Raw genomic sequence first — 27,626 nt, forward strand, 5'->3', positions numbered from 1 at the left:
CCATGCAGAAGTGTGTCGCAGCATGACATTACTTGGGAAAAAAATACTTCAAACGTTGCTCTACTCTACTTTTGCAAGCAATTTCCTGAACTGCAGCAATTATGGTGCCTCTGTTCACAATCAGAATTTTAACCTGGAGGAGGAAGTGTATGACCCCAAACTCTCTTGTACTTGGGAGCCAAGGCTTTGTGATGTCAAAGTAATTTTCTAGTCTGAATAATTGCAAGATGAAAGTTTAATATGCAAGACTGAAACTGTTTTAAAGTAGTTTTCAACATCCAGTTGCCTATTCCTGGTGTAAAATCATATGTTTCAACATTATGTAAAATATTCGTATCCCATTCTTTATCCAGAAAGGAGCCTAGAGTGGCTTGCAAATAACAGTATTATTAAGTGGATGATGATTGGATTTGCAACACGTAACCCTGCTTTAGAAATGCTATAGAAAACGTACAGTACTTATTGATGCTCCCTTGACAGCTTAAAGGCTGCAGTATTTTTGTATTTCATTTTTGCTCATACTTCATTCTTAGACATAGTTCCTCTTCAAAAGGGACACCAAAATTTATTTATCTTCTACAATTTCAGGCATTCATTGAAATGTCTACTACTGAAGATGCACAAGCTGCAGTAGAGTATTATTCAGCAGCCCCAGCCTTAGTGTTCGGCAAACCCGTGAGAGTCCATTTATCGCAGAAATATAAAAGAATAAAGGTAAAGTCAGTTCCATTAATTTTGCATTTCCACTTGTAACGTACAATCCGCATTCTGTGCTTTAGTTTCTGACATTAAACTAAAGTCTAATTATATATATATAATGGATTACTGAAATATTCTCTAACCTTCTTAGAAACCAGAAGGGAAGCCTAACCAAAAATTTGAGCCTCCAAAACAAGAACTTGGTCGTGTGATCCATCTCAGCAATCTGCCGCACTCAGGATATTCTGACAATGCTGTACTTAAACTAGCAGAGCCCTATGGAAAAATAAAGAATTACATACTGATGAGAATGAAGAGTCAGGTAATTTATCCAATGCTTGCATAACTAGAAACCAGTCCTTAGGTATATTTAGTAAAATGTTGTTTAGTAAAGCATTCTTAAGCATTTTGGTAACAAGATAGAAGAAAAATAGGTCCTTACATGAAACACTGAAACTAAGGGTTACAACATCTCTTCCATGGAGAGATGGGCATGTGCTCCCCACAAATAGATGTTGAGTAGATTCTTGTAAAAGATGTTTCATACCCATGTGTGAATTAGAAGAGGCGAAAGAGCCAAGGGCATTAGGCGAGATTGGGGGTGGAAAATGGAAGCTGGGCCAGCACATGTCTACTTGTTTCTCCACAGCTCAACTTTATAGCCTCATTTTGGTACATGACACCACTATATTGTGAGTTTAATTGCGAGTTCCATTGGCTGATAGAGTAGAAAGCATTTAGGCATCCCTCTTCAAGAGTTTGAGGCAAAAAGCAAGCTCATCAACTTTATCCTTCCACCAGTGGGGTTTCTGTAATTGTAGTGATTTACCTAGGTTTAGCTTTGTAGGAGAATCCTATTGAAATATTGGAACGTGAAATCTCTTTAATCTCATCCATAGGCTTTCATAGAAATGGAGACCAGAGAAGATGCTGAAGCAATGATGGAGCAATGCTCCAACAAAGCCCTTTGGTTCCAGGGAAGATGTGTGAAAGTAGATTTGTCTGAAAAATACAAGAAACTAGTACTAAGGGTAGGTACCATGTGCTGGAGTAAGTTTTCATTTTGAGTATTTGTTCAGTAAGTAATGTTGTAATATGGAATGTGATACTCCACACTAGTCCTATGCAGAGTAGACCCATTGAATGGACACTGACTAACTTAGCTTCATTAATTTAAGTGGCCCATATTCAAATAACTTTGTGTGCTAGTGGAAGCCAGCACAAAGGGGTTGCCCCCCCCCCTTCCCTCAGATCTGGTCTGCAGTGTTATGAGAGAAGGGGGCAGTCAAATGTAAATGCTTGCCCCCACTGAACAATCAGGAGACATTGACATTTTCTACTCTGAGTAGGACTTGGTTGAAAACAACCAAAGTGTTTAATGTTTCCTTAATAGTTAGTGTAAAAGCCTCTGACTAGTGTTGCTGCCACTTGCCTAGGGATTTGGAGATAGCTGAAGAATCCAAGACTGATTCAGGCCAGAGCCAGTGGTGATACATTTGGAAAAATGCTCCCTCCCCCCTTTTTTTAAAAAAATGTTTTATATGAATTTCAACTGTTGTGCTGAATGTTCTTCGTAACGGTGATTACCGTATTTTTCGCTCTATAACACGCACCAGACCATAACACGCACGTAGTTTTTAGAGGAGGAAAACAAGAAAAAAAATATTCAAAACGAAATAGTGGATATATGATTTTTGTGGTTCATGCTGTGGCCACAGACATGTGATCTGACAGTGAGTTTGGAGCAGCCCAATGCAAAAATCCTGAGGATCCCCATGTGGATCCATGCTTTGTAACCACGGAGGAGGGAAGGAAGGCGAACCATGGATCCTCTGCTCACGACTGCAGCAGATCCCCCCCGCCACCCGCAGGCATTCGCTCCATAACACGCACAGACATTTCCCCTTACTTTCTAGGAGGAAAAAAGTGAGTGTTATGGTGCAAAAAATACGGTATATAGCTTCTCACAAGTTCTGCTCATACGAAAAGCATTTTTTCCTGTTCCTGTAGCTTATAGACAGAGAGACATAATTCCACATCCTGTACATCTGGCATCTACACGGTTACCGCTTTTAGTTAATAAGAATAGGGAGCAGCCCCATCCTGAATACCATGGTGCAGATAAGAAAATATCTGAAGTCTTGCAGTTTGTGGTAGTTCTTACTTCAGCTGTGTTTTCATATGCCTTGAAGACTGGAACCATTTTCACTTGAATAGCTGTGTGCAGCTCCTAATACAGAAATCCACAAAGACCTTTATCATAGAATCATAGAGTTGGAGGGGACCCTGAGGATCATCTAGTCCAGGCATCCCCAAACTTGGCCCCCCCAGATGTTTTGGGACTACAATTCCCATCATCCCTGACCACTGGTCCTGTTTGCTAGGAATGATGGGAGTTGTAGTCTCAAAACATCTGGAGGGCCAAGTTTGGGGGTGCCTGATCTAATCCAACCCCTTGCAATGCAGGAATATGCAGCTGTCCTTTACAGGGATCAAACCTGCAACCCTTGTCATTATCTAACCAACTGACATTATTATTATTATTATTATTATTATTATTATTATTATTATTACAGATTCCCAACAAAGGAGTAGATCTGCTGAAGAAAGATAAACCAAGGTAATAATCTTTCTGGTAGCTTGAGTTTGTTTAAAAATACGAAAAGGAAATGGGTAAGCAAGATTTCCCCCTTTCTTTTTATAGAAAAAGAGGTCTTTCTCCAGATAGCAAAGACTCTGGAACTGAGAAAAAATGTAAGACTGAAGATAATGAGAAAATGGAAAGCAATAGCACTGAAGATAAAGAAGAGAAGAGAGATGAGGCAGATACAAAGGACAATGATCAGGCAGACCAGGAGGAACCAAGTTTACTCCTTGAATCTGAAGATGAACTATTAGTGGACGAGGAGGAAGCAGCAGCATTACTAGAGAGTGGGAGCTCAGCTGCAGATGATACGGATGTAGCTAACTTGGGTGATGTGTCTTCTGAACAAAAGGAGGCAGGTGGTGATGATGCTACTGCAAAACCCGAAGAAAACGCTACAGCTACATCAACGGCAAAGAAACTCAAAAAGGTAAAGAGAAAACTATCATTTGGAAGAAGCTTATGCTCACCACAAGATTATTTCTTGCCACAAAAAACTTTCCACCTTTCGAGAAAAGGTGCTGCTCATAATGTGGTATCTTAATAAAGGTTTCAGAAAGGAAGGTGCTTGTGTAGTCTGTGTGCATACACCCCATAGCTGTTTTGGGTGGTATAGATGACTGTAGTCTGTAGCGGTATCCTGTCCTGTAAATAGTCTTACTTTCCTCATTTTATTACTTACTCTTGAGACCATGTGCAAGTCCCTAGCTTGCTTCATCTCTGACCATGAAACAAAGATATGTAGGGACAAACTGCGCATCTGCAAGGTACTCAAATGCATTACAAACCTAAACTTTGCAAGTCACAAGTTTAGGAGGGAGGCAACCCTGCCCTAGGGATCTGGAGAGAACTCTTTCACCAGTGCAAGCAAATAAATAACTAGTATTTGTTCAAGGAAAGTGCCGGATTCCTAGTGCTAACCTTCGCCACAGGAACATTTTCCTTGTGGGAGTTTGTTGCCTGCATGGTTCCTTCTTGTGTTCCTTGCCAATTCCTGTTGCTTGCAAAATGGGGAGATACTGAGCCCTGAGCCAGTTTTGCGCTGTGGCTGGGGCTAAACTGTGGCCATTGGTATAGTCTTTTGTACCCCACCGCTCCAAAAGTCATCTCTTTTGAGGAGCACTTCCTAGAGAGGGAAATAAAAGTGGGTGTTTGCATGTGATGGAATTACCCTGTTGGACTTCAGTGTGTATTTTAAATGAAATAGCTTGATTTGAGAAAAGCCATATCTAATAAAAATAAATTGTCTCAATAGCGACATGTAGGTGGATTTCCAAGGAGCATGGAAGGCTTTGTGACTCTAGATGAAGTTGGTGATGAAGAAGACTTAGATCACCAAAAACGTAAATCTGGTATTACATCTGCTGTAAAAACTGAGGGCAGCATAACAGAAGGTCAGACTGTAAACACAGAAGGGCAGCAAGAAAACGAGGCACTGGAAAATGGTGCTAAAAATGAGAATTTGAAGTCAGAATCATCCGAGGTGACAGACAGCACAGTGTCGGAAGAACAAGATAAAAAAGAAAACACAGAAGGGCAAGAAAGTGCCCGTGACGCACAGGCCACTCCGGATGAAAATAGGATTGGACCGTATCAGCCAAGTGTTCCTGTTGGTAAGAATGCTTCAACCTCCTCTAATGTAATGTGTGTTGTAAATGGACCACAAGAAAGAGACTTCCTTTCCTAAAGAGGTATTAGCTTAGAATTTGCCAGTCAGTTCAGGCTCAATCATCAAGACCTTATGGGCACAAACTGTTAAATCACTAAATAGAATACAACACATGTGCACATCATGCCAAGCCATAGTTTAGTATGATGTAATTAAACTGAAGAGACGCGGGTGGCGCTGTGGTCCAAACCACTGAGCCTAAGGCTTGCCAATCGGAAGGTCAGTGGTTCGAACCCCCGCAATGGGGTGGGCTCCTGTTGCTCGGTCCCAGCTCCTGCCCACCTAGCAGTTCGAAAGCATGTCAAAGTGCAAGTAGATAAATAGGTACCGCTCCAGCAAGAAGGTAAACGGCGTTTCAGTGCACTGCTCTGGTTTCGCCAGAAGCGGCTTAGTCATGCTGGCCACATGACCCAGAAAAACTGTCTGCAGACAAACGTCGGCTCCTTTGGCCTGTAAAGCAAGATAAGTGCTGCAACCCCAGAGTCGTTCACGATTGGACTTAACTGTCAGGGGTCCTTTACCTTTTAATTAAACTGCAGTCAGCCTTAAAGCACGCACACAGCTAGAAGTTCAGAAGTTTTGCTTAACTGCAGTTCAATGAATGTAAATAAGCTGTGGTTTTATGTTGTGAATCATCCTGAGACCTACAGGTATTGGGCACTTTGCAAATTCCATAAATATAAAACTAACTTACTGTGGTTATTTTTGTTTTCAAAGTGACTAGCTTCATGTAAACCATAGTTAATGTTAACCACAGTTTGTCAGTACAAACAACAAACTTCTTCCAAACTCTCCTGATTGCGTGGGAAGAGAAGAAGGGAGTGTATGTTCTGAGACTGTCGGACTCGGTCGTATTCCATTTATTTCACATTAAATAGCAGTTCTGTGAGGTGTGAACCAAACCATTTTATTTAAGAGCATTTTAAAGGCAAGGATGCATGTGTAGCCAGTATAAGACTACTGATTTACAGATCACCTATTCAGTACAGAGGGAACTTAGGGACTCTCTTTCTGGCCCTTCTGTTCTGGATCAGATGTTCTGGATCAGATTTGCAATGATGTGCATGTTTCTATTTAGGCGTGAGCTTTGTGGTGCCCCGAACTGGATTTTACTGCAAGTTGTGTTCCTTGTTCTACACCAATGAAGATGCTGCAAAAAAGGTCCACTGCGGCAGCCTTGCACATTATCAAAAGTTGAAGGTAAGGTAGAATTTCTCACCTTCATGCAGCTATTGGAAGAAGCTTAATTAAAACCTGAGGATAAGTAGCTCTTTGTTAAGGCTCTGGTTTATTTTAAGTGGCAAATTTAATCTCAAGTTATTCTACACCACCTAGTTCAGAAGCTCATGCATACGCCATGTCATAAACATTCCAGCCCAAATTGGAACTTGGGCGTTCCATTGTAATCCAAGTATAGTGACTGGATTATGCCCAATGTACACACATCAGCCTTAGTACTTGATTTACCATGAGATGCAGCAAGCTTAAATTTGAAAAAAAAAATTCTGGAATGTTGCTAATGATGCCACTGCAACACAATCCAGGCAACAGAAACAAATTACAATTCAATCCTCCCTTGTTTGTTTATTTGTTGCAGAAACACATGGAGAAGGCTGAAGACAAGAAACAGAAAAAAGAGACTTAAATGCAAAAAAAGAGGTTTGCCAATTTAAGGAAAAAATGGTTTTATTTTCAACGTTAATCTCAATACAGTAAAATTGGGGAAACGCTATACTACTTAGATTTTAGTGGAATAAAATAGAAGTATAATTCTGTTAGTGTGTTTAATGTTACAGCAAAATCTGCATTGTCAAAACGATCTTTTTTTAAAAAAATACGGGAATGACAATACAGCTTTTTGTGCTGATTGATGCCTGAAGCTACCAAGGAAATGTACAGCATCCTGAAGAGATAAGAAAGGATTTCATCAGCATTAATATTTTCAAGCTTCATAGAACATCCCTTTAAAACGTTGGTTCTGTTCAGTTCAATATAAGCAGTTATCTCTTTCCCCTCCTCTGGAACATTCCAGTCTATGTCCAGCTGAGTTTCATGATTTCATTTCACTTTTGAGAATCTTTACTACTAATTTTTTGTGACTTTTAAAAAAGTGGAAATGCTTTATTTTAGTCTCGGTGTGTTTGGTAGAGAATAGAAAAAACGGATAGTCAGCTGTTAAAATGCTGTGTTTCTTCTGCTTGCACAGAAAGTAAATTCTTCTTCTTCTTCTGACCAGTATTATTTTTCTTGCTTGCAACTTGAATTTAGTACTTTTCATACATCTCAAGTATAAGCAAAAGCAGCATTTGAACCATAAATTGTAAATAGTTACCTTTTTATGTTTGTATTTCAATTCTGATCCTAGACCAGTTACTAAGGTGTCACTGAAATTGGTGGGACTTGCTTCAAAGTAACAAGTTTACCTCTTCACATTTGGTTTTATCTTAGAACTGTGGCTCTTGATGTACCTTCGTGTGGCTGATGTGATTGGGAGCTTGCGTGTATAATCTGTTTTCATGTAGTTCTATTAATGATTTTAACAGCTTACATATATGTCAATTCAGGTTGTTATAGTGTCAAACCAATAAACCAAACCAGCCATGAGGGTTTTTTTGTGTGTGTATGTGTGACTCTCTATAGCCAGTTTTTTTTTAATACAGACAACCAGATCATCTGTCATGCTCTTTGCCCACTCAGCTTTTCCACCAAAGGTCAACCAACCAGCTACAATGGTATTAAAGGTTCTGATTTTAAACCTCACAGCATGACCTCCACTTCCATGAAGTTTCCATAATTTATAGTTTGTGTTAACTGTCTGAACAGCATGTGGTATAGCTGGTCTTTACTGTACTTAGGCTAGAATTCAACAGCACACATTCCAAAAGAGCTTGTTTAGTGTAATCAGCTGAATTTGTATGTTTAGCTCTGGAGCTAGTATGTGAAACGTTTATTCACAAGGGCAATAAACTCCCCAATATTTGTCAATAAAAAAATTCATGACTGTAATAATTTGTTTGCATGGAATGGAAGGATCTCTCTGCAATACAAATGCTAAAACATTCAGTTTTGCAAACTTCGTGCATAGAATAACTAAGCCATTTTCAGAAAACATGGAATGTGTAGGTATCTGCATACAGTGGTACCTCGGGTTAAGTACTTAATTCGTTCTGGAGGTCTGTTCTTAACCTGAAACTGTTCTTAGCCTGAAGCACCACTTTAGCTAATGGGGCCTCCCACTGCCGCTGCGTCGCCGGAGCACAATTTCTGTTCTCATCCTGAAGCAAAGTTCTTAACCCGAGGTAATATTTCTGGGCCAGCGGAGTCTGTAACCTGAAGTGTATGTAACCTGAAGCGTATGTAACTCGAGGTACCACTGTAGTTGAAATCTGCCAATAGTTGACTTCACACAATTCAGAATAACTTCTAAGGTTAGTGCCATTATTTAGATAATATGGAAGCATTATGAAAACTAGGTGTTGAAATTCCCATTAATATATAAATATATAGTTATAGACCCCCTAGCTCTGATTAGTCTTGTTTAGCCATAGCTAAAGGTAGGGCAGGAAGCAGACAGAACTGTGGAGACTGAGGTGAGGGGTGAAGAAAGCTGGTGTTCTGGAAAAGGTTTGAAGGAAACAGCCCAAGAAAAAGGAAATTCTAGTGGAATGTGAGTGGTAAGAGGCAGCAAGCAGAGGAGGAAGATGGCCAAAGGAAGAGAAACACGAGAGACTTAAGATGAAGAGCTAGGTGAAAATGTGGGGCAGCAACAGTTTGGAAGTTAGGACAAGTACCATCACCACCATGTGGGTGGTCTTTAGCCAAAAGAGAGTTGAAGTGGTGACAGAGAGGATTGGGAAAGGGGAATTTTTGGAACTCGTGGCAAAGCTGAGTCATTGATAACTCGTCTTTGCCTGTTCTCCTAAAGCTGATCTATCACAAAAACTTGGTATGTACTCTCATGACAGGCTGAGCATCTCTGAGATCCAAGAAGATGGTCAGCTTGTTCTGTGGTTGAGTGACGACAGCCAGCTCACCTTCAGCTGTCAACATCACTGCACATGCACAACAAAATTAAATGAACATTTAAATACAGGTCCACTGTGCTAGAGGGGTGTGATGGAATTGCCCCTTGATACGGGACTTTTTGACATGAATGTTGCACAAAAGTGGATTAATCACAAGCCAAACATTCCAACCAAACCCACTGATGATACTATTACAGTGGTAATAGTAAGTACTTAATTCGTTCCAGAGGTCCGTTCTTAACCTGAAACTGTTCTTAACCTGAACCACCACTTTAGCCAATGGGGCCTCCTGCTGCTGCCGTGCCGCTGGAGCACAATTTCTGTTCTCATCCTGAAGCAAAGTTGCTAACCCGAGGTACTATTTCTGGGTTAGCGGAGTCTGTAACCTGAAGCGTATGTGACCCGAGGTACCACTGTACTGATTTTTGATGGAGTGGGATGTATTTTTCTAAACAGAACTACCAACTTTCTTTGTGGCAGTAAGAATAACTATTACAAAATATTGGAAACTTGTAAAACCATGAGGATCTAATGAAGAACTGGCATAAATAGGCGTAGTTAGTTGCCTTAATGGAAAATCCAGCTCGTCAGGACACACAAAAAATACCATTTTAGCTGCATTTGCTGAACAGTGGTTCTGCTTCATCTCATAATGTGCCGCTTGGTTTTTCGGGCATATATCAGTATGCTGGAGGATAGACACCTGCCAAGGTTTGCCTGGGGCTGTTTTGAGGGAGATTTTGACTCATCCCTGGTGAATCACTAACCCAGGGTTACCACCATTTACACTTTGCCTCTATATTTAAGGTGTTTTCAAGAAACATGTTCCAAGAGCTGCATACACACCAAAAGACTTGTGGCACCTTTTAAGACTAACTATAAGCTTTATAGTACAGTGGTGCCTCGCAAGACGAAATTAAGTTTTTCGCAAGTTTTTTCTTCTTGCGAGTTTTTCATCTTGTGAAGCACGGTTTCCCATAGGAATGCATTGAAAATCAATCAATGCATTCCTATGAAGACCATCCGGGGACAGAGGGGAAGCGCCGCGGGGGGGAAGAAGATTGCTTCTCCCCGTTGCCTGCCCCGCAATCTCCGGGGACAGAGGGGAAGGCGCGCGCACCTTCCCCTCTGTCCCCGGAGATTGCGGGGCCACCGCCCCTTGCTTCAAAAGAGGTCCAGGGACAGCGGGGAATACGTGCTGCGCTTCCCCGCTATCCCCGGAGCTTGCGGGGCAAGCTTCGTTTTGCGAAGCAAGCCCATAGGGAAATGCGTCTTGCGAAGCGGCTAAGAAAACGAAAAACTCCTTCGTCTAGCGAGTTTTTCGTCTTGTGGGGTACCACTGTATAAGCTTTTGTGGCACTGTAGCCCACTGTCAGGTGGCAGGTCTGATGGTAGAGCATGAAACTTAATCTCTGTGTCATGAGTTCAAGCCCCACAATGGGCAAAAGATTCCTGCATTTCAGGGGGTTGGACTCTGGATCCCTTCCAACTCTACAATTCTATGATGATGATTTTTTTCTGCAGTGCATGCCAACTGAGATTTCAACATGCATCTGATGAAGCAGGGTTTTAGTTCATGAGAGCTTACGCCACTAAACTATTGCTAGTTTTTAAGCGGCAGCAAGGCAGTTTTTTTGCTGTAGCAAAACCAACACGGCTTCTCACCCACCTGGGAAAATTATAGAGAAGGCAGTGTAACTTTCTTTTTGGATGTGGGGGAGGGGTGTGTTGGTAAACGGGGGTGTAAAAACTGATGACGCGTCGAGATCTACACAAAGCTCAGATGCATGCAGCGATGCTACTGCTGAGAATGAACATTGCAGCTGGCAACAACCCAGACACCTGTGCTGTGCTAAACTGCACACTTTTATCAGGCACTGGCAGATCTGTTGAATGTCATTTTAAGCAGGATGCCTAAAATTTGTTGTTGTTTAGTCGTGTCCGACTCTTCGTGACCCCATGGACCAGAGCACGCCAGGCCCTCCTGTCTTCCACTACCTCCCGCAGTTTGGTCAAACTCATGCTGGTAGCTTCGAGAACACTGTCCCACCATCTCGTCCTCTGTCGTCCCCTTCTCCTTGCGCCCTCCATCTTTCCCAACATCAGGGTCTTTTCCAGGGAGTCTTCTCTTCTTATGAGGTAGCCAAAGTATTGGAGCCCCAGCTTCAGGATCTGTCCTTCTAGTGAGCACTCAGGGCTGATTTCCTTCAGAATGGAGAGGTTTGATCTTCTTGCAGTCCATGGGACTCTCAAGAGTCTCCTCCAGCACAATTCAAAAGCACCAATTCCTCGGCGATCAGCCTTCTTTATGGTCCAGCTCTCACTTCCATACATAACCACTGGGAAAACCATAGCTTTAACTATACGGACCTTTGTTGGCCTAAAATTATCAGTATCTTAAAAGCTGCGCAGAAGTCGTCGTTTTCTGGTGGGAGAGAAGTCCCTAGTCCCAATTAAGTTGGCATATGTAAAATCAAACCATTGAGTTGTCAAGTTTTAAAGGACTCAAAAGGTCATCAATCAGCAGTGCATGATCTCATCTAGATCATGATCATGACGGATGGCCGTCCAACCTCTGCTTAAAAACCTCCACGGAAGGAGAGTCCACAACCTTCCGAGAAGGTCCACTTCACTGTCGGAACAATTTATTTTTCAGCAGCTGCACACCTTCCTATATTTCCCTTATATTCACAGCGTCTTTTTTCCTCCCTCTTGGAAAAATGGCGACCATAGAGGTAGGAAAAATAATAAGAGAGTCCCGCTGCGGCACGACTTCCGGAACAACCCCAGAGAGTCCTCCCCTATTTCGTAGCTCTGTGGTGACTGCGGCCTGCGTATATTTTCAGAGCGGAAGCCCGGCTCGGTCGGTCGCCGAGCGGAGACCATAGAGACGGCCGCAAGACGGGGCGGAAGTGACCTCACATCCGGCCTGCGGAGAGATAGGTTGGAGAGGGAAGGGGGGGCGGTTGTTGTGTTTCCAAAGGGAAGGGGGCGGCGAAGGAGAAGCGAGGCAGCCGAGCAGAGAGCGGCGAGGAGCGGCTGACCCACTTCTTCGAAAGGTGCGGCTGCAGCGGAAGGGGGCCGGGGCCTAGCGCTCTGAGGCGCCGCTCTCCCTTTGCCGCCCACACCCCGCGTGAGGGGAACTTTTCGGGGGGGGCAGGACGACGACGAATCCCTCTGAGGCGATAGAAGGAGAAGCGGGGGGGGGGTTGGCGGAGAGCGGCCTAATGGCGCCTGCTGGGGGGTTGGAGGGTGTGTGTTTTTCCCCCCTTCATCCGGGTACCCGGGGCAGCGTACCTGTCTGTTAGGGGCGTGGTGCATGATGGGATACGTGGCACGGCTTTCCGCGTCTAAGTGTACTTCGAACGCTTCGCCCCCCCCTCTCTCAGGGGGCGGGGCCTGCGCGCCCTTCAGGCGGCGAACAAAGAGGGTAGGGGCGGGGCTTAAGCGATATGGGGCGGGGCTTAAGCGAAGTCCTAGTTAGAGACTTGCTCCTCCAGTCTTGCTTTGCCTTGTGCTCTTTGCTTTGGCTTAGCATCTTGACCAAGGCGAGGGAGGACTGAAGTGGGGGTTTTTTTGGGGGGGGAGGGGGGGCTTTTCGTTCATATAGGGACCCTGGGGGTCATCCAGTCCAATCCTCTGCAATGCAGGCATCTTTGGCCCAACGTGGGGCTCAAACCAACAACCCTGAGATTAAGAGTGTCGTGCTCTGTCTTGTTGTTTTCCTATGCAGAAAGGAAAGCAGCAGTGGTGGTCGGGAACACAATATAGAGGGCTGTTGCATATATTTGTTTGTTTACCATGTTTTAAGGCACACAGTTGGCGCTGTGGGTTAAACCACAGAGCCTCGAACTTGCCGATCAGAAGGTCGGCGGTTCGAATCCCCGCAACGGGGTGAGCTCCCGTTGTTCGGTCCCTGCTCCTGCCAACCTAGCAGTTCAAAAGCACATCAAAGTGCAAGTAGATAAATAGGTACCGCTCCGGCGGGAAGGTAAACGGCATTTCCATGCGCTGCTCTGGCTTGCCAGAAGTGGCTTAGTCATGCTGGCCACATGACCCGGAAGATGTACACCGGCTCCCTTGGCCAATAAAGCGAGATGAGCACTGCAACCCCAGAGCCGGCCACAACTGGACCTAATGGTCAGGGGTCCCTTTACCTTTACCATGTTTACAACCCTCCTTTAAATCCAAGGAGCTCAGGTTCTCACCTTCCCCGCTTTTATCAACAAGCCTGTGAGGTAGCTCTGGCTTTCACAGGGATTTTGAACTCCTGGGCCCTAGCCCAGCGTTTCTCAAACATATTGGGTCCCCGGGTGATGTTGGACGACAACTCCCATTGTCCCCTAGCTAGCAGGGAGTTGTCGTCCAACAACAATTGAGAACCCTAGTTTGAGAAACACTGCATGGGCTCCATCAAAGTGTCTGTATTATTTGAAGAGATGTATTGACACAAATAGGGATACGGTTAGTGCTGTGGGTTAAACCACAGGGCCTAGGGCTTGCCGATCGGAAGGTCGGTGGTTCGAATCCCCACAGCGGGGTGAGCTCCTGTTGCTCGATCCCTGCTCCTGCCAACCTAGCAGTTCGAAAGCATGTCAAAGTGCAAGTAGATAAATAGGTACCGCTCCGGCGGAAAGGTAAACAGTGTTTCCGTGCGCTGCTCTGGTTCGCCAGAAGCGGCTTCGTCATGCTGGCCACATGACCCGGAAGCTGTACGCCGGCTCCCTTGGCCAATAAAGCGAGATGAGCACTGCAACCCCAGAGTCGTTTGCGACTGGACTAATGGTCAGGGGTCCCTTTACCTTTACCTATTGACACAAATGGGGCTCACATAAGTGAAGCTGATAATTAGATTCACGAGAGGTGGAAGGCAGCACTGCTGTCACAGCACACACATTTAACTTCATATGCAGGTTATAATGTGGGCATAGGCAGCTGCCACCATGCTGAGGATGGGCATGTTAGTGCATTTGTGCCACTTGGGCTCCGTACTGGAAGAAAGATGGGATATACATCTGCTAAGCAAATAAAAATAACATTTGATGCAGCAAGTTATGGTGATGAGCAGAGGGTTCGGGGGATGTATATTTAATAAACTTACATCCTGTCTTTCCTTTAAAGGCCTCAGGATGGTGTACGTGGCTTTCCTATTCATTTTCCTTCTCTCAACAACACTGAGAGTAGGAGAGGTTGTGATTGACCAAATGCCACCCAGTGGGTTTCATGGCCAAGTGGAGATATGAACCTGGATCTTCCCACTCCTAGTCAGATACTTTAAACACCTATTCTCCTCCATGAATTTGTCTGCCTGCAGATTTTTGCCATGATAACTAAAAGGAGCCTCAACCTGCATACTGCATGCATCTGCATCCTGGTTGCATGGTGACAAACAGTAGAGGAGGGCTGCTGATTTGATGCCTTTCCTGCTGGGATTCCTAGAAATAGACTGCTGGCCACTGTTCCTCTGCCTCATTTTCTCTCTGAATTCTCTAATCAGATACTGAAGTAAGATGGGATGGGATGACATAGTGTGCTTCGGTTATTCTGCTAGGCACCATCTCCAAAGTCTTCGTGTTTGAAGCAAAATTAGTAAATCAGATGAGTTTCGCTCAGTAACATTTATTCTTTGTTAACTGAGAGAAAAACAAGAATCCAGAAAGGTACAGTTAAGCTGGCAGGTATAGGCATCATATTTCTTACCTACATATTACCTTTAGAGAGGACAGTGGGAGGAAAGACAGGCCACAACAATCCTTTACTTAGTTTTTCCTGATGTTGCAGACTGTCACTGTTCCTAATACCCTTTTAAACAGATTGCTATATCCTGGCTTTTTCAGAAATGTGTGTGTGTGTGTTTCTTTTGGTAGAAATAGTTTGTGTACCATTCAGGCTTGCAAAACAGTGCATTGATACTTGGGCTGAAGATTCAAAATTCAGTAGCCATTTATTTTCCCCTCATTCTGTACAGAATATTTCACTGTTTGAAGAGGCAAATTAGTTTTTATATATATTTTAAAAATCTTACTCTAATTTGCATTTTTATCTAGGGCCATATTTCCAAACTATTTGCTTCCAAGAAACACTTTTTCCACATTATCTCATCAGATGAGGAACTCCCACAAAACTGCCATGGAACCCCAGAGCATTGTGGAGGATTGTTGGTACGAACTTCGAAACTTAATGTACACAGGGACAGCCTCCTGCCCTGTGTTAAGTCAGGATGCTGTTCTATAATACATCCCATATTCCTCTGCATTGTGCTTTGTAGAAGATTCAGAAATGGTGGACAAGCTTGCTTTTCAGTGAAGCTTGTTGACAATTACTGATCAGAAACCTCTGATTCCTCTGAGCACAGTTTGGAAGCCAGTGATCTAGAATTTCCATATACAATGAAGACACTCTCCCGTATGGGGAAGAGAGAGGTTGGGCAGGTGTGAGAAAAGCTATACCTACTAAAAGTTGTGTCTTCTGCATATTTAAATAAGGCATTTGATGCAGTTTCGCTACTAAAGTCAACCAGACCTGGGCATCAGCAGTGCCTGAAAGCCACATGGAAGCTGATCTGAACTCTTCTGCAGAAGACATGGATAAAATTATAATAAACATTAAAGATACACTGACCTTGCCTACCCTTGCAGCTATCTTATCCATGAATCAAATGATATATCATTGGTTTCAGTACATAATATCACAGGGTAGGTGGAGAACCAGTTCTTTTAGAGCTAAGTTATATAACTGTTTGGTGTTTGCCCACATACATCATCTCTCTCAGGTGAGGTTTGTGACGTCACAATCTCATTTGACATCAGGATCCTATGAATTGCAGGATTTAGTAGGAAGAGACATAGAGCTGCCAGAGGGAAGTCTGTACTTAAACACAGCTCCCCTTGATTGTTGCAAATGGAGAGAGGAACATGATGACATTTCTAAGGTGACTTGCAGTCTAGTTTCCCAAGCTAAATAATAGAAATGGTGTACATTTTTAAATCAAAAGTGGACACAGAACAATAATTATTTTTTGTTTGAATGTAATAATCAGAGATGTTTTAAGCAGAGCCTGGAATATCTTGCAAGATACATTTTTAAAACTAACCTTTTAAGTGTTCTGGCCCTATCTTTGAATCTGTAGCAGTAGCAGAAGGTTGCATCAATATAACGTGTTCTTGTTTACATAGTCAGCAGATATGGTACTTATAGTAAAGAAGACTTTTAAATTGCAAGTGACAATAATTACAGCAGTTTTGCTATTAATAAGTAGTCTCTGAAATGTTTGGTCAGCTGTGTAATAAACCCTCCAAATACCATGGGGCTTTATTATGATGTATAGTCTGACAATAAATGCTTAACTAAATATTGCAGAGCTAACTTTGAAACCTGACCATGCTTCTCAAAAGAGAAAGAAAAATAACTGGTATTTCTCGCAGCGTTGGTACTTAAGTAACTTTGACTCCATGCCCATCCTCTAGCATGAGCATCCCTTGTTACAGCGTTCTGCTCAGAAGATGCGCCTGCTGGTGGGAGATGAGTGGGGGGAGCACTTCTGCCAGCTCCCCCTTTAATATGTAGACCCTTGTAGTCTCTAAAAATCTGCTCTGGATGGTTGGGACTCTGGAAGGAAGGATTGTCAGACAGAGGAAGTCAGCATCAAAAAGCCTTCAGTGTACAGAAAGAACTATTCCGTTATCAGATGGCTAAACGTCAGTTAAATCAGGGATGGAGAACTTGTACCCGTCAGAGATTGTTAGATTCCCTATATTAAATAGTGGTTTATTTTTAAATGCAGAATTCATCGCTTCAACAAGTGGACTTTCCTTACTAGATTGGCAGAACAATATACAATGGGTGTTTCCAATAAGAACTTACTCCTCCCTGTGTTCTGAGTGGTGGTTGAAAAACATTTTCGTCGCTTCCAGTGTGTTAAGGCTGGAAATAATACAAAAGAGGGATAGACAGAGAAAAAAAATATATAGGAATCAAAACTTTCCAAGGTCTGCTTACCAGCGTTCAGGACTGCCATTGTTCTAGGTGCGTTTTGCGACAGGGAATTTAATAAGTGCAAGCAGTTTCTGAGTTCTGGGCACAGTGCTGTGCCTAAGATGGGTCGGCAACCTAAGGCCCATGGGCCACATGTGGGCCATGGGGGTCGTTTAACCGGCCCATGGACCCCTCCCCCCACTCAGTCTGCTCCCGTGCACCACACTAAACTGGTCGTTTAACCGGCCCATGGACCCCTCCCCCCCCACTCAGTCTGCTCCCGTGCGCCACACTAAACTGGCGCGGAGCAGAGCAGGGACTGCCTTCTGCAACGCTGGCCAGTTTCCCATTGGCTGCAGGAAGTTCCTGCAGCCAGTGGGAAGCTGCACACACCTCATCCGCACCGGAAGGAGCGCCAGAAATTGCACTTGTGCACCCACACACACACCGGCCCACCGCTGCGTTTGTGAGACTGTGAACCAGCCCAAGCCACAAAAACTTTGCCGACCCCTGGCCTAAGATTTCAGATTAAAATTGCCACTGTTACTCAGAAGTAAATGTCAGCCAGTCTTGAAAGATCTAAACTGTCTCCCAGTACGTTTCCGAGCACAATTCAAAGTGTTGGTGCTAACCTTTAAAGCCCTAAGCAGCCTCGGTCCAGTATACCTGAAGGAGTGTCTCCACCTCCATCATTCTGCCTGGACACTGAGGTCCAGCGCCGAGGGCCTTCTGGCGGTTCCCTCCCTGCGAGAAGCCAAGTTACAGGGAACCAGGCAGAGGGCCTTCTCGGTAGTGGCGCCCGCCCTGTTGAACGCCCTCCCACCAGATGTCAAAGAGAAAAACAGCTACCAAACTTTTAGAAGACATCTGAAGGCAGCCCTGTTTAGGGAAGCTTTTAATGTTTAATAGGTTATTGTAGTTTAGTGTTTTGTTGGAAGCCACCCAGAATGGCTGGGGAAACCCAGCCAGATGGGTGGGGTATAAATAATAATAATTATCATTATCATTATTATCAACCAAGTTAAATGGGGCTTCCTCCCAAGTAGAATGTGCATGGATAGGGGACCTGAAAACTTTATTTTTTCTTTTTAAACCCAACATGTTTTGCTTAGGCTTTAGTTTCCTTGTTAATGTACTTTTAATGTATGATGTGCTTTTAATTTGTAATATACTAGCCAGTTAGTTATGGTGGTTTAAGTGGTGTATGTTAAAGTGTTATCTACCTCGGACTCTCACAGTGTTGCTTAAAACCAATACAAATTATGGAGTGGGATCATTGAAGGACTGGATATTCAAGATGGGTGTCTCTGCCATCAGCTGTATAGGCCTTTAATATGTGTTAACTGTGGTGCCAAAAATATATATTTATGTGAAGGAAAGGGGGTGTAGGGCTTTCCTGCAGAGTGGAAGGAAAGGAGGACTTTTTCTGCCTCCCCACTTCCAGCCACTCTGAAGACTGTAGAAGGGACCCTCTTAAGAATATTAGGGTGGCGGGCAGGGAAAGCGTGGCTTTGTTTTTTGCAGTCTTCAGATGAGGACTAGACCATGTGAAAAATGAACAGAAGATTTTTGCTGCAGTTCATTCATTTCCAGCTTCATATTCTTGTTATAAAAAGTTGCAACCATAACCTAGGTTTAAGGTGCCATTTAGCTCCTAGCTTTCATATCTCTGTTTCTAATTCTGCTGATTGCTAGCCCTTGAAGCCACCCCAAACAGGAAAACCTTGCAATGCTTTGAGAAGGTGTTCAGAGTCAGAATTTGATAGACTGCTAGGGTGAAGGACATTCAGCGACTATGATAAACACACTGAATATCCCTCTTGCCTGCCCCTTATTGATCAATCTAGTTACATGATGGTCCAGCCAAGAAGGCACACTTTGGTGTTAAAGAAGGAGTAAAGGAACGAAGATACTTCTGAGAGATTTGTTAGGTCCACATGGTTGAGGGCTTTTGTGGTTCAAAGCCCAGGCATCTTGCTTTGGGTGCAGAAAGTAGTGACATTCCAGGGCACACATTAGTGGACTATTGGTGTGTGACCACAGAGCCTAGGACTTGCTGATCAGAAGGTCGGCGGTTCGAATCCCCGTGATGGAGTGAGCTCCCGTTGCTCAGTCCCTGCTCCTGCCAACCTAGCAGTTCGAAAGCACGTCAAAGTGCAAGTAGATAAATAGGTAAGGTAAACGGCATTTCCGTGCGCTGCTCTGTTTTGCCAGAAGCGGCTTAGTCATGCTGGCCACATGACCCAGAAGCTGTACGCCGGCTCCCTCGGCCAATAAAGCGAGATGAGCGCCACAACCCCAGAGTCGGCCACGACTGGACCTAATGGTCAGGGGTCCCTTTACCTTAGACTATTTTTAACTATGTTAAAAAATATTAAAATATATTTTATATCTTTACTTGGTTAAGATAACAAGAAACAGTACCCCCCTCCCAAACTGAACAGCTTTCAAAGTTGCATCGGTCGTAGTGAGAAGGACAAAGTACAATTAGGTTGCCTGCCAAGTTTTTGCAGGTAGAACCATAAGATTTATCTCCATCTCAGCTGGAACTAATACATAGTGAAAGTGGTTTTGCAGTGGTACCTCGGGTTACATCCGCTTCAGGTTACATCCGCTTCAGGTTACACACTCCGCTAACCCAGAAATAGTGCTTCAGGTTAAGAACTTTGCTTCAGTATGAGAACAGAAATCGTGTTCCAGCAGCGCAGCAGCAGCAGGAGTCCCCATTAGCTAAAGTGGTGCTTCAGGTTAAGAACAGTTTCAGGTTAGGAACAGACCTCCGGAACGAATTAAGTGCTTAACCCGAGGTACCACTATACAGACTTTGGCCAGGTTTATATGGCATGCTGCGTCAAACCATGACTTCTCACAAGTGCGTCGTCTCTAGGAGAAGAGATTGCAGTAGCTTTGCTGCTTCCTGTTCATGAGATCATGGTTTAGCACTCCTGGACAAACCGCAGCCCATCAAGCATATGACAAACCTTGGTTAGAGGTCACGGTTAGTCAGGAAGGAGCTAAAGCATTAGCCTGGGTTTGGACGACATGCTAAGCCAAAGCATGACTTAGTGCAACAGCAGAAAGACTGGGGAGGAGCAAGTGGACAAGAGTGGCATACCATACACACAGTGCTTTAGGCATACTAAAATTAGTGTTCTAAAAATACCCAGTGCCTTAACTTTTCCCTACAAATTTAAATGGCGGAAGGGGATGTGTGCTACTGATTTTACACATATTAACATATCTGTACTATTTTATTACCCCCACCCCCCCAGTAATGCTTTGCATTTGAGGCAATGTAACATTTAAAGCCACTTTTAAGTACACTTTAAGTGAATCTTTTTGCCAGTCATATATTCAGGGGGTTTTTCTGGCTGTTGGTTTGAGTGTTGTGCAGCGTGTGAAAACTTAACATGGCACAGCTGTTTAGTTTTGCTTGGTAAATAAAGGTAAAGCATTCAACGTGGAACATCAGAAAATCTCAGGTTCAAACATTTCTAGCACCCCACAGCCATGAATGTAACACTGTTGAGAGATCAAGTCCTATCATGTTTTGCACCAAATTAAACTTCTGAATATAATTCTCAAGGGAAACCCCATAAAGAGCTGTTTCACCTCAGGGTTCCAACATGTGAATGAAGACAGCAAGGTATTCATTAGATGGAAAAGATGTGAGACATCTTTCAATATGGGAGCTGATGAAAGATACAATAGCTTAACATTGTAATCTGCATCTATAAAAAGCGGAGACTGGCAAGGCTAAACACCACCAATTAAAGTTGTCAGCATCTTCTCATCCCTCCCCCAGTCAGAAAATATGCTAGATATTACTGCCTTGCTCTTATATTTCAATTACCAGTCAGCTTCCTTGCACCCAAAGGGTACTTAAATAGCATCTTGTTCAAACCTGATTGAATATTGACTATTGGACACACACAGAGAGAGAGAGGGAGAAAGGAGTGTGTAGAGATGACAAAATACAACCTTGCAGGGAAGGCTTTGAGGAAGATGAAGGACCCTTTGCTATCCGTTAATCTTCCTGCCAGAAATTATCAGAACTGCTGTCCACTATTTCTCAGATTGTCAAACAAGTCAGTTTTGCCTTGCATATTGTCTCACTTGGACCATAATTGCATTATTTTTCACAGTCCGTGCAAAATACAGGTTTTAATCTTTGTGTTTGTTTCCACCCTAAAAGGGCCAATAGGAGAATTTTGATAACATGCATAGTCACATAAAGTGTTAGATACTTGTCCATAGATATTCCATCTCCACTGCTTGAGGAGGAAAATGCAGGAGCAAGTCTTCCCAAACTGTATCTCTTCCAGCATTGCAGACACTGGATCATGTTTCACTGAAATCAACAGGGAGCTTTCAAGTAAGTGCAATTAATGGATTGGGCTGAGCGTCTTTAAGACCGTGGTGTTTTCCCCCCCCCCTTTCAGGCTTAAGCTCAAAGGCACAACCATGAAAGACCCAAGTCGCAGGAGTACTAGTCCAAGCATTATCAATGAAGATGTGATCATGAATGGTCACTCTCATGAAGATGATAATCCATTTGCTGAGTACATGTGGATGGAAAACGAGGAGGAGTTCAACAGACAGGTGGGTGAGCAGATAATGTGACCCCTTCCATACGTGTAAAGAAGAAGTGTGTTTTTTTGGGGGGGGGTTATTTGGTATCATAATTTATTGGAATTTTCAAAAGGACTCTTGCCTCTTTTCTGCAGATAAAGCCTTTGCAAAGAATTGTTGTTCTCTTTTTTAAAAAAAATAATCTTTATTACTTTTAAGACTTACAAGAAAAGAAAAAAGGTGAGAGAAAAAGACAAAATAGAGCAGAAGAGAAATAAGGAAAAACAATACAATACAATATATAAACAATGCAAAACACAACCTTAACACACTAAACTAAACAAAGCAAAACAGCAACAATTTAAAAACATATACCATATCATTTCATTACTCTATCTTTCATTCCCTTATTTCAGCGACCTCCTCTCACCTCCCTTTTTGTATTCCACTTCTGTTACTTGTTTCAGCAATTCCTTTCCATCTTTCTCTATTTTTATCATTATGAATATCTTAACATAGTTTTAACCTTATTTTCCATTAATACTAAAGTACTTATTTATAATTAACTCCTTATAACATTTCTACTAAAGCCATGAAGTTTCATTCCAACAATTTTCTAACACTCATTAATTTTACAATATTTCTGTATATAAACTTTAAACTTTCCCAATCTTCTTCCACCATCTCTCAACATGTATCTCATTTGCCTATATTTTCTTCCAGTTCTTTCCTTGATAGTCTTGTCTCTCATTCTGAAACACAGCTTGGTACTCCAGTTGCTTAATCACTGCTCTCTGCTTAAATTGGATACTTAAATATAGAGGAATGCTCAATGCTGTAGCTATTGGGGGTGGAGGGCTTGCTAGGTTTTTTGCACTGGGTGAAATTTCCAGAGGAGTGCCATTGAGGCTCCCAGCCTCTGTGTGTGTGTGTGTGTGTGTGTGTGTGTACATGTACACAAATGCACATGGCGGGGGCAAAGGAGTCTTTGACCCAGATGAAATAAAGCCTAGTTTTGCCCCTGGATGCTAAATAAATACACAAGTTAGCAAGGCCTTCTGAGATTGAAGAATTCCTTGCCATGTGTAATTTTTAACTTACTAGCCATTTCTAGCCTCTTATTCCACTGTCAAATAGTATCAGTGATTATCTATGTGGGGCTACCTTTGAAGGTGACCCAGAAACTACAACTAATCCAGAATGTGGCAGTTAGATTGGTGACTGGGAGCAGCTGCCGAGACCATATAACACCGGTCTTGAAAGACCTACACTGGCTCCCAGTAATTTTCCAAGCACAATTCAAAGTGTTGGTGCTGACCTTTAAAGCCCTAAACGGCCTCGGCCCCGTAGACCTGAAGGAGCGTCTCCACCCCCATCATTCTGCCCGGACACTGAGGTCCAGCGCCGAGGGCCTTCTGGCGGTTCCCTCGCTATGAGAAGCCAAGTTACAGGGAACCAGGCAGAGGGCCTTCTCAGTAGTGGCACCCGCCCTGTGGAACGCCCTCCCACCAGATGTCAAAGAGAAAAATAACTACCAAACTTTTAGAAGACATCTGAAGGCAGCCCTGTTTAGGGAAGCTTTTAATGTTTAATAGGTTATTGTGTTTTAGTGTTCTGTTGGAAGCTGCTGGGGAAACCCAATCAGATGGGCGGGGTATAAATAATAAATTTCTATTTTTTTATTATTTATTTTTTTATTATTATTATCGGGTTAAATGCTGTGAGTTGCTATATTACAAGAATAAGAAGTAAAGTGAAAAGCAATTTCAAACAAACTCATATTAGTGTTAGGAAAGAAGTGAGGTGTGTTCTGATGGCCTCTCAGACTCCCTCCCCCCCCCCCCCAGCCATATTTGTGTCTTACTTCCCATGCTCTTAGTAGCTGTCTTTAAGTTAGCCTGCCTCGTTTTACATAGGATGTGTTGTCAGCTCATGTGGGATGGGAACTAAGGGAAATAAACTATTGTGCAACTAAATTGTTGCACAAACTTGCCACGTTAAGGCTACTTAGTGGAAAATATGACTCTTGCTAGAATCACCTTTATTTCCCAAGATGAAAATACTGTGAAGTAGTTGGTTGAGCAGTGCTGTAGCATTTTCTGTGCGTGACCTCTGTGAAGAAGCCTTAAGATTGGTGGCTGCGGTAATGGTAAAGTTTCTCTCCTATGCTTTAAATACAGATCGAAGAGGAGTTGTGGGAAGAAGAATTTATAGAACGTTGCTTCCAAGAAATGCTGGAAGAGGAGGAAGAACATGAGTGGTTTATTCCAGCCAGAGATCTCCCGCAAACGATGGATCAAATTCAGGACCAGCTCAATGATCTTGTTATCAGTGACAGTTCGTCACTGGAAGATCTGGTGGTAAGTGCCTGGTTTTAAACGCTGAGTTTATTTGTACCAAGACTGCCTACAATCCTTGTCAGGTATTTATTTCAAAGAGGAGCTAAAAAAGTAAATGAAGGAAATCAAGCCACTTCATAACATATTCATATCAGAACCTCCTCTTCTGTCTTGTTCTCCTTCTCTCCCTCCCGCTTAATGTCTTTGCAGTGAAAAGAATGGAGAGAAATAAGGAAAGCATGTGTGAGAGTTAAGAGTCTAGGAGAAATAGTCTGGGGCTAGGTGCTTAAGAGAGGGAATGTGTGCTTGCAGACCTACAGAGCAGCTCTCATTTTGGCTTTTGGATTCTGTGACAATGTGGCTTGCATGTCTGGTGGCTGAAGCTGGAGGTGGCCTCCATGTCTGTCTAGCACCTGCCATATGATCAAGTCCGTTGGTAGCGCGCAAATTGTAATAACACATATCCCAAATGCTGGGAGGCTCGGTGCAATCTTCTGAATTTAAAAAGGCAATACTTTGGGATCGATGAACGAAGTGTGCCTCCAATTTTAGTAGACTAAAAGCATAGAACTAGCCAATGTAATGTATTTTCCTTTCCTCGCACTTTCCAAGTCTGTTCCAAAAACACCTTGAGCCTAGATAATGACTAAAATGAGGGAAATTGGCTGAATATTGGAGTAGACCAAAGTTAGTTGCATTTTGGCACCATTGATTTCATTGGGACCAAAGTTCAACTACTTGTGGGCACCTAAAAATATCTGCCTGAGCAGTTCCATTGAAGTCAGTCCCATTGAAGTTTCCTTCTTGTGTGCACATGAACCACAATGCCTAGACTGAAAAATTGCCTTCCCACACCTGCAATATTTGTGTGAATTGCTGCCCTGTATATTTTTTCCCCTTGCCTATCAACCTTCTCTGAGAGGCAGGTAATTTTGACAACCTCACCGGAGTCCTTACTTAATAAAGCACAAGCTGGCACACAGTTTGGGAGTTTCCTACCTCAGTACATACTCTGCACCCAAATTCAGCAGAAGTTATCAAAGCAGTTGTTTTTGGACGGATAAACTTGCAGAAACATGTGAATCTTTACTATTTTTTTCATTGATAGGAACCCCGTGTTAAAAGTGCAGTGACAAAAAAAGTCATAGTGAAGCCTCAGGTACAATAATAAACAAGAACGTAGTATTCAGGAACTCTGGTGTGTTACGTTAAAACCAGAACTACTTAAAAGTAACCACAAAATAACATCTAAATTGCCACATTAATATTTTTGCTGTTGGTGGTTAAGGATTCACTGTTAAGTTTAGAATTGGGAACAGTGGCTAAGACATCTAGGCTGCTCTGTTTTAATCCATTATCTAATTAGGTGAGCCTGTGAGTTAGGCTCTTTGACTTCTTTTGTGACATGGCTGTGGATCCATAGGCATGGGTTTTTGATAGACGCTAATAGGCTTGTACCAAATGTATTGGTGTATACTCTTAAGAATGGAATTTCCTAAATACTCTTTATATATCATGGAGGGGGCTAAACATCCACGGATCTCTGTTAATTTGGTGGCAATTTGTTCAAAACTCTGGAAAATCAATAAAAATAATTGGTAAACATCCAAGGATCCTTCAAGCCCTACATTCAACATTCAGATAATTGTGTCCTTGGCAAACAGTGGGGTTTCCTCTACGGTTTTTACAACAGGTTCTTACTCTTAAACATTAAAAAATTAATGTTTGTGCCCAGGGGCTTTAGCTCAGTAGCAGAGAACATGCTAACTCAGTCTTGGTGAGTTCGGGACTTCCTCTGCATGTGAAGACAGGGTCCGGCAGATTGAGTGGATGAGACGAAGAGTGGGTCCAACAGTCAATAAGGCGGTTTCTGCACGAGCTGTGGAGGGAAGTGAGGGGCAGGTGGAGCTTGACAACCTGGAAAGGTAGCTCATCCAGGAGAAGGAAAACTCGGGTGCTCAACCTCCAGCTGCCTCGCAGGATGTTTTCTGGAGAAGAAAGGGCTAAGGAGTAAACGAGACACAAATCCAGAGTGGAGTCCCTAGGACAGTTGGATGGAGCCTTGTACGCCTCCTTCCTGCAATTCCTGCTGCTAAGCTGCTTTCCTTTGGACCACATTAGTGAGGCTTCTCATCTGGGCAGTGCAGGACCTCCATACACGCTGCCCAGGTTTGCACCGCGAAGCGGTCACTTGGGTGTTGCTAACACACTGGTTTGACTTCAGCCCCGGAGGCACACTCCAGTGTCTCTTGATGCCAACAAGACACTGTCATCTCCAGCTAAAAGGATTAGTCCATGATGGCAGAGACTCCTGGCCAGAGACCCTGGAGAAGCAGGCATGTCCATAGTCTGTTTCGGGGGCCTAATTCAGCCTGCTGTTTGGTTTAATCCAGCCTCTGTGGCAGTTTATTTCCTGGGGTAAAATCCTAAGAAAAGCTTAACAGCTTTGGTTGGCCCTCATCTCATGCATGTTCACTTCATCAAATCTGGCCCTCTTTGAAAAAAGTTGGGACACCACTACTGGAGAGTCACTGGTCCTCAGAGCAGACAGTACTGAGCTATATGATCAACTAGTCTGACCCCCGTATAAGGCAACTTCTTTTGTTTCTATGATAAGACTACCTTGTTCTTTAGAATATTTTTCTGTGATTGCATCTTGCAGCTCTTGGCTGTTAAGAACTTGAACCTTGTGCAAATGCGTCATAGACGCCTTTCGCTCCATAAACTCAATCTATAATGTCTTTTTTTCCCCCTCCAGGTCAAGAGTAATCTGAATCCAAATGCAAAGGAGTTTGTTCCTGGGGTGAAGTACTAAATATATGAGTAGACTGGGCCCTCTTTGGTGGATGTAGCACAATTTCCACACTGTGAAGCCAGTATTAGAAGATTTAATTGTTAAAACGCTCTCTCTTCTTGTCACTGTGTTACACTTACGCATTGCCAAAGTTTTGTTAGTCTTGCATGCTTAATAAAAGTGCTGAGACTGTTATTAAGTCAACTGCTGTCAGAGGTTAATGGAATGGAGAAGAAAAAATAATAATAACACTTACAATTGGACCCAGGCTCTTTTTGTGAATGAGACAGTAAGGTTGGAAGCACCAGTCAAGTTGAGAAATGTACCAAGTTTCTGAGAAACTCTTGGAATTCTACTTTTAGAAGGATTCGTGACAAAGAGTGGTCTGTTTTAGCTAAAGCAAGAGTTGGTGTCGATATGCACCTGATAATGCCTTAACATGAAAATAAAAGCAAGGTTTATCTGATTATGCAGATTAGCTGGATTATTTCAGAACTGCTACTAACTCTTCCCATGATGAAGCAAAATTTCACATCCTGCTCTTCTTTTTTGAGAAGAGCGTGGATAATGTATTATACACGAACTGCTTTTACAGACCTGTACAAAGTCCTTTATCTTGGCTACCAGATCTGGTGGAGGAGAAACAAAAATGACTGGCAGATGAGATTGTATTACAGCAAGTTATCATGTTGGAATGTTTGTCCCACTAATACATTTATATTTAAAGTGATGCGAGGTTGTGCGTCACAGTTTCTTCCAGAAGTCCAGAAACATGGCACTGCCTGTATAAAATTTTACAACCTCAAAAGAGTTGGTTTTACCTGTAAAACTTTATAGCATTAGTGATTTGAGTGGTGCTTTTCCCTTGCTTTGTTTAATCATCCACTACACAGTAGTCTGCAGCACAATT

At 43.0% G+C, this 27,626-nt stretch overlaps 2 protein-coding genes across 5 annotated transcripts in view; both read left to right on the forward strand.

The window, feature by feature from the left end:
- The window catches only part of MATR3 (matrin 3), a 30,539-nt gene extending 22,923 nt beyond the window's left edge, over window positions 1-7,616 (forward strand). For both annotated transcript variants that reach the window (XM_081906132.1, XM_081906133.1), the window contains 8 exons: window positions 589-714; window positions 851-1,021; window positions 1,599-1,730; window positions 3,276-3,319; window positions 3,404-3,773; window positions 4,599-4,956; window positions 6,091-6,212; window positions 6,610-7,616. In XM_081906132.1, the coding sequence (XP_081762258.1) occupies window positions 589-714; window positions 851-1,021; window positions 1,599-1,730; window positions 3,276-3,319; window positions 3,404-3,773; window positions 4,599-4,956; window positions 6,091-6,212; window positions 6,610-6,657 (1,371 nt within the window). In that variant the 3' untranslated portion in view covers window positions 6,658-7,616. The remainder of the gene's footprint in view (window positions 1-588; window positions 715-850; window positions 1,022-1,598; window positions 1,731-3,275; window positions 3,320-3,403; window positions 3,774-4,598; window positions 4,957-6,090; window positions 6,213-6,609) is intronic.
- Window positions 7,617-11,938: 4,322 nt separating this feature from the next.
- PAIP2 (poly(A) binding protein interacting protein 2) lies at window positions 11,939-26,920 on the forward strand. 3 transcript variants are annotated; one of them, XM_081906669.1, is made up of 4 exons: window positions 11,939-12,096; window positions 21,454-21,613; window positions 23,764-23,943; window positions 26,681-26,920. In XM_081906669.1, the coding sequence occupies exons 2-4, from the start codon at window positions 21,476-21,478 to the stop codon at window positions 26,735-26,737; spliced, it is 375 nt and encodes a 124-aa protein (XP_081762795.1). In that variant the 5' UTR covers window positions 11,939-12,096; window positions 21,454-21,475; the 3' UTR covers window positions 26,738-26,920. The 3 variants fall into 3 exon arrangements, with proteins under 3 accessions (XP_081762795.1, XP_081762796.1, XP_081762794.1); XM_081906670.1 differs by having other exon boundaries at window positions 11,959-11,980; XM_081906668.1 differs by lacking the exon at window positions 11,939-12,096 and adding an exon at window positions 15,827-15,968.
- The last annotated feature ends 706 nt before the right edge of the window (window positions 26,921-27,626 follow it).

The sequence above is a fragment of the Podarcis melisellensis genome (genome assembly GCF_964234715.1).
Source record: "Podarcis melisellensis genome assembly, chromosome: 3".
NCBI classification, from domain to species: domain Eukaryota; kingdom Metazoa; phylum Chordata; class Lepidosauria; order Squamata; family Lacertidae; genus Podarcis; species Podarcis melisellensis.

Coding starts and splice junctions, on each gene's coding strand:
- PAIP2 (XM_081906668.1), top strand. Junction 21,614..23,763: donor AGGAGGAGTTCAACAGACAG/GTGGGTGAGCAG, acceptor CTTTAAATACAG/ATCGAAGAGGAGTTGTGGGA. Junction 23,944..26,680: donor CGTCACTGGAAGATCTGGTG/GTAAGTGCCTGG, acceptor TTCCCCCTCCAG/GTCAAGAGTAATCTGAATCC.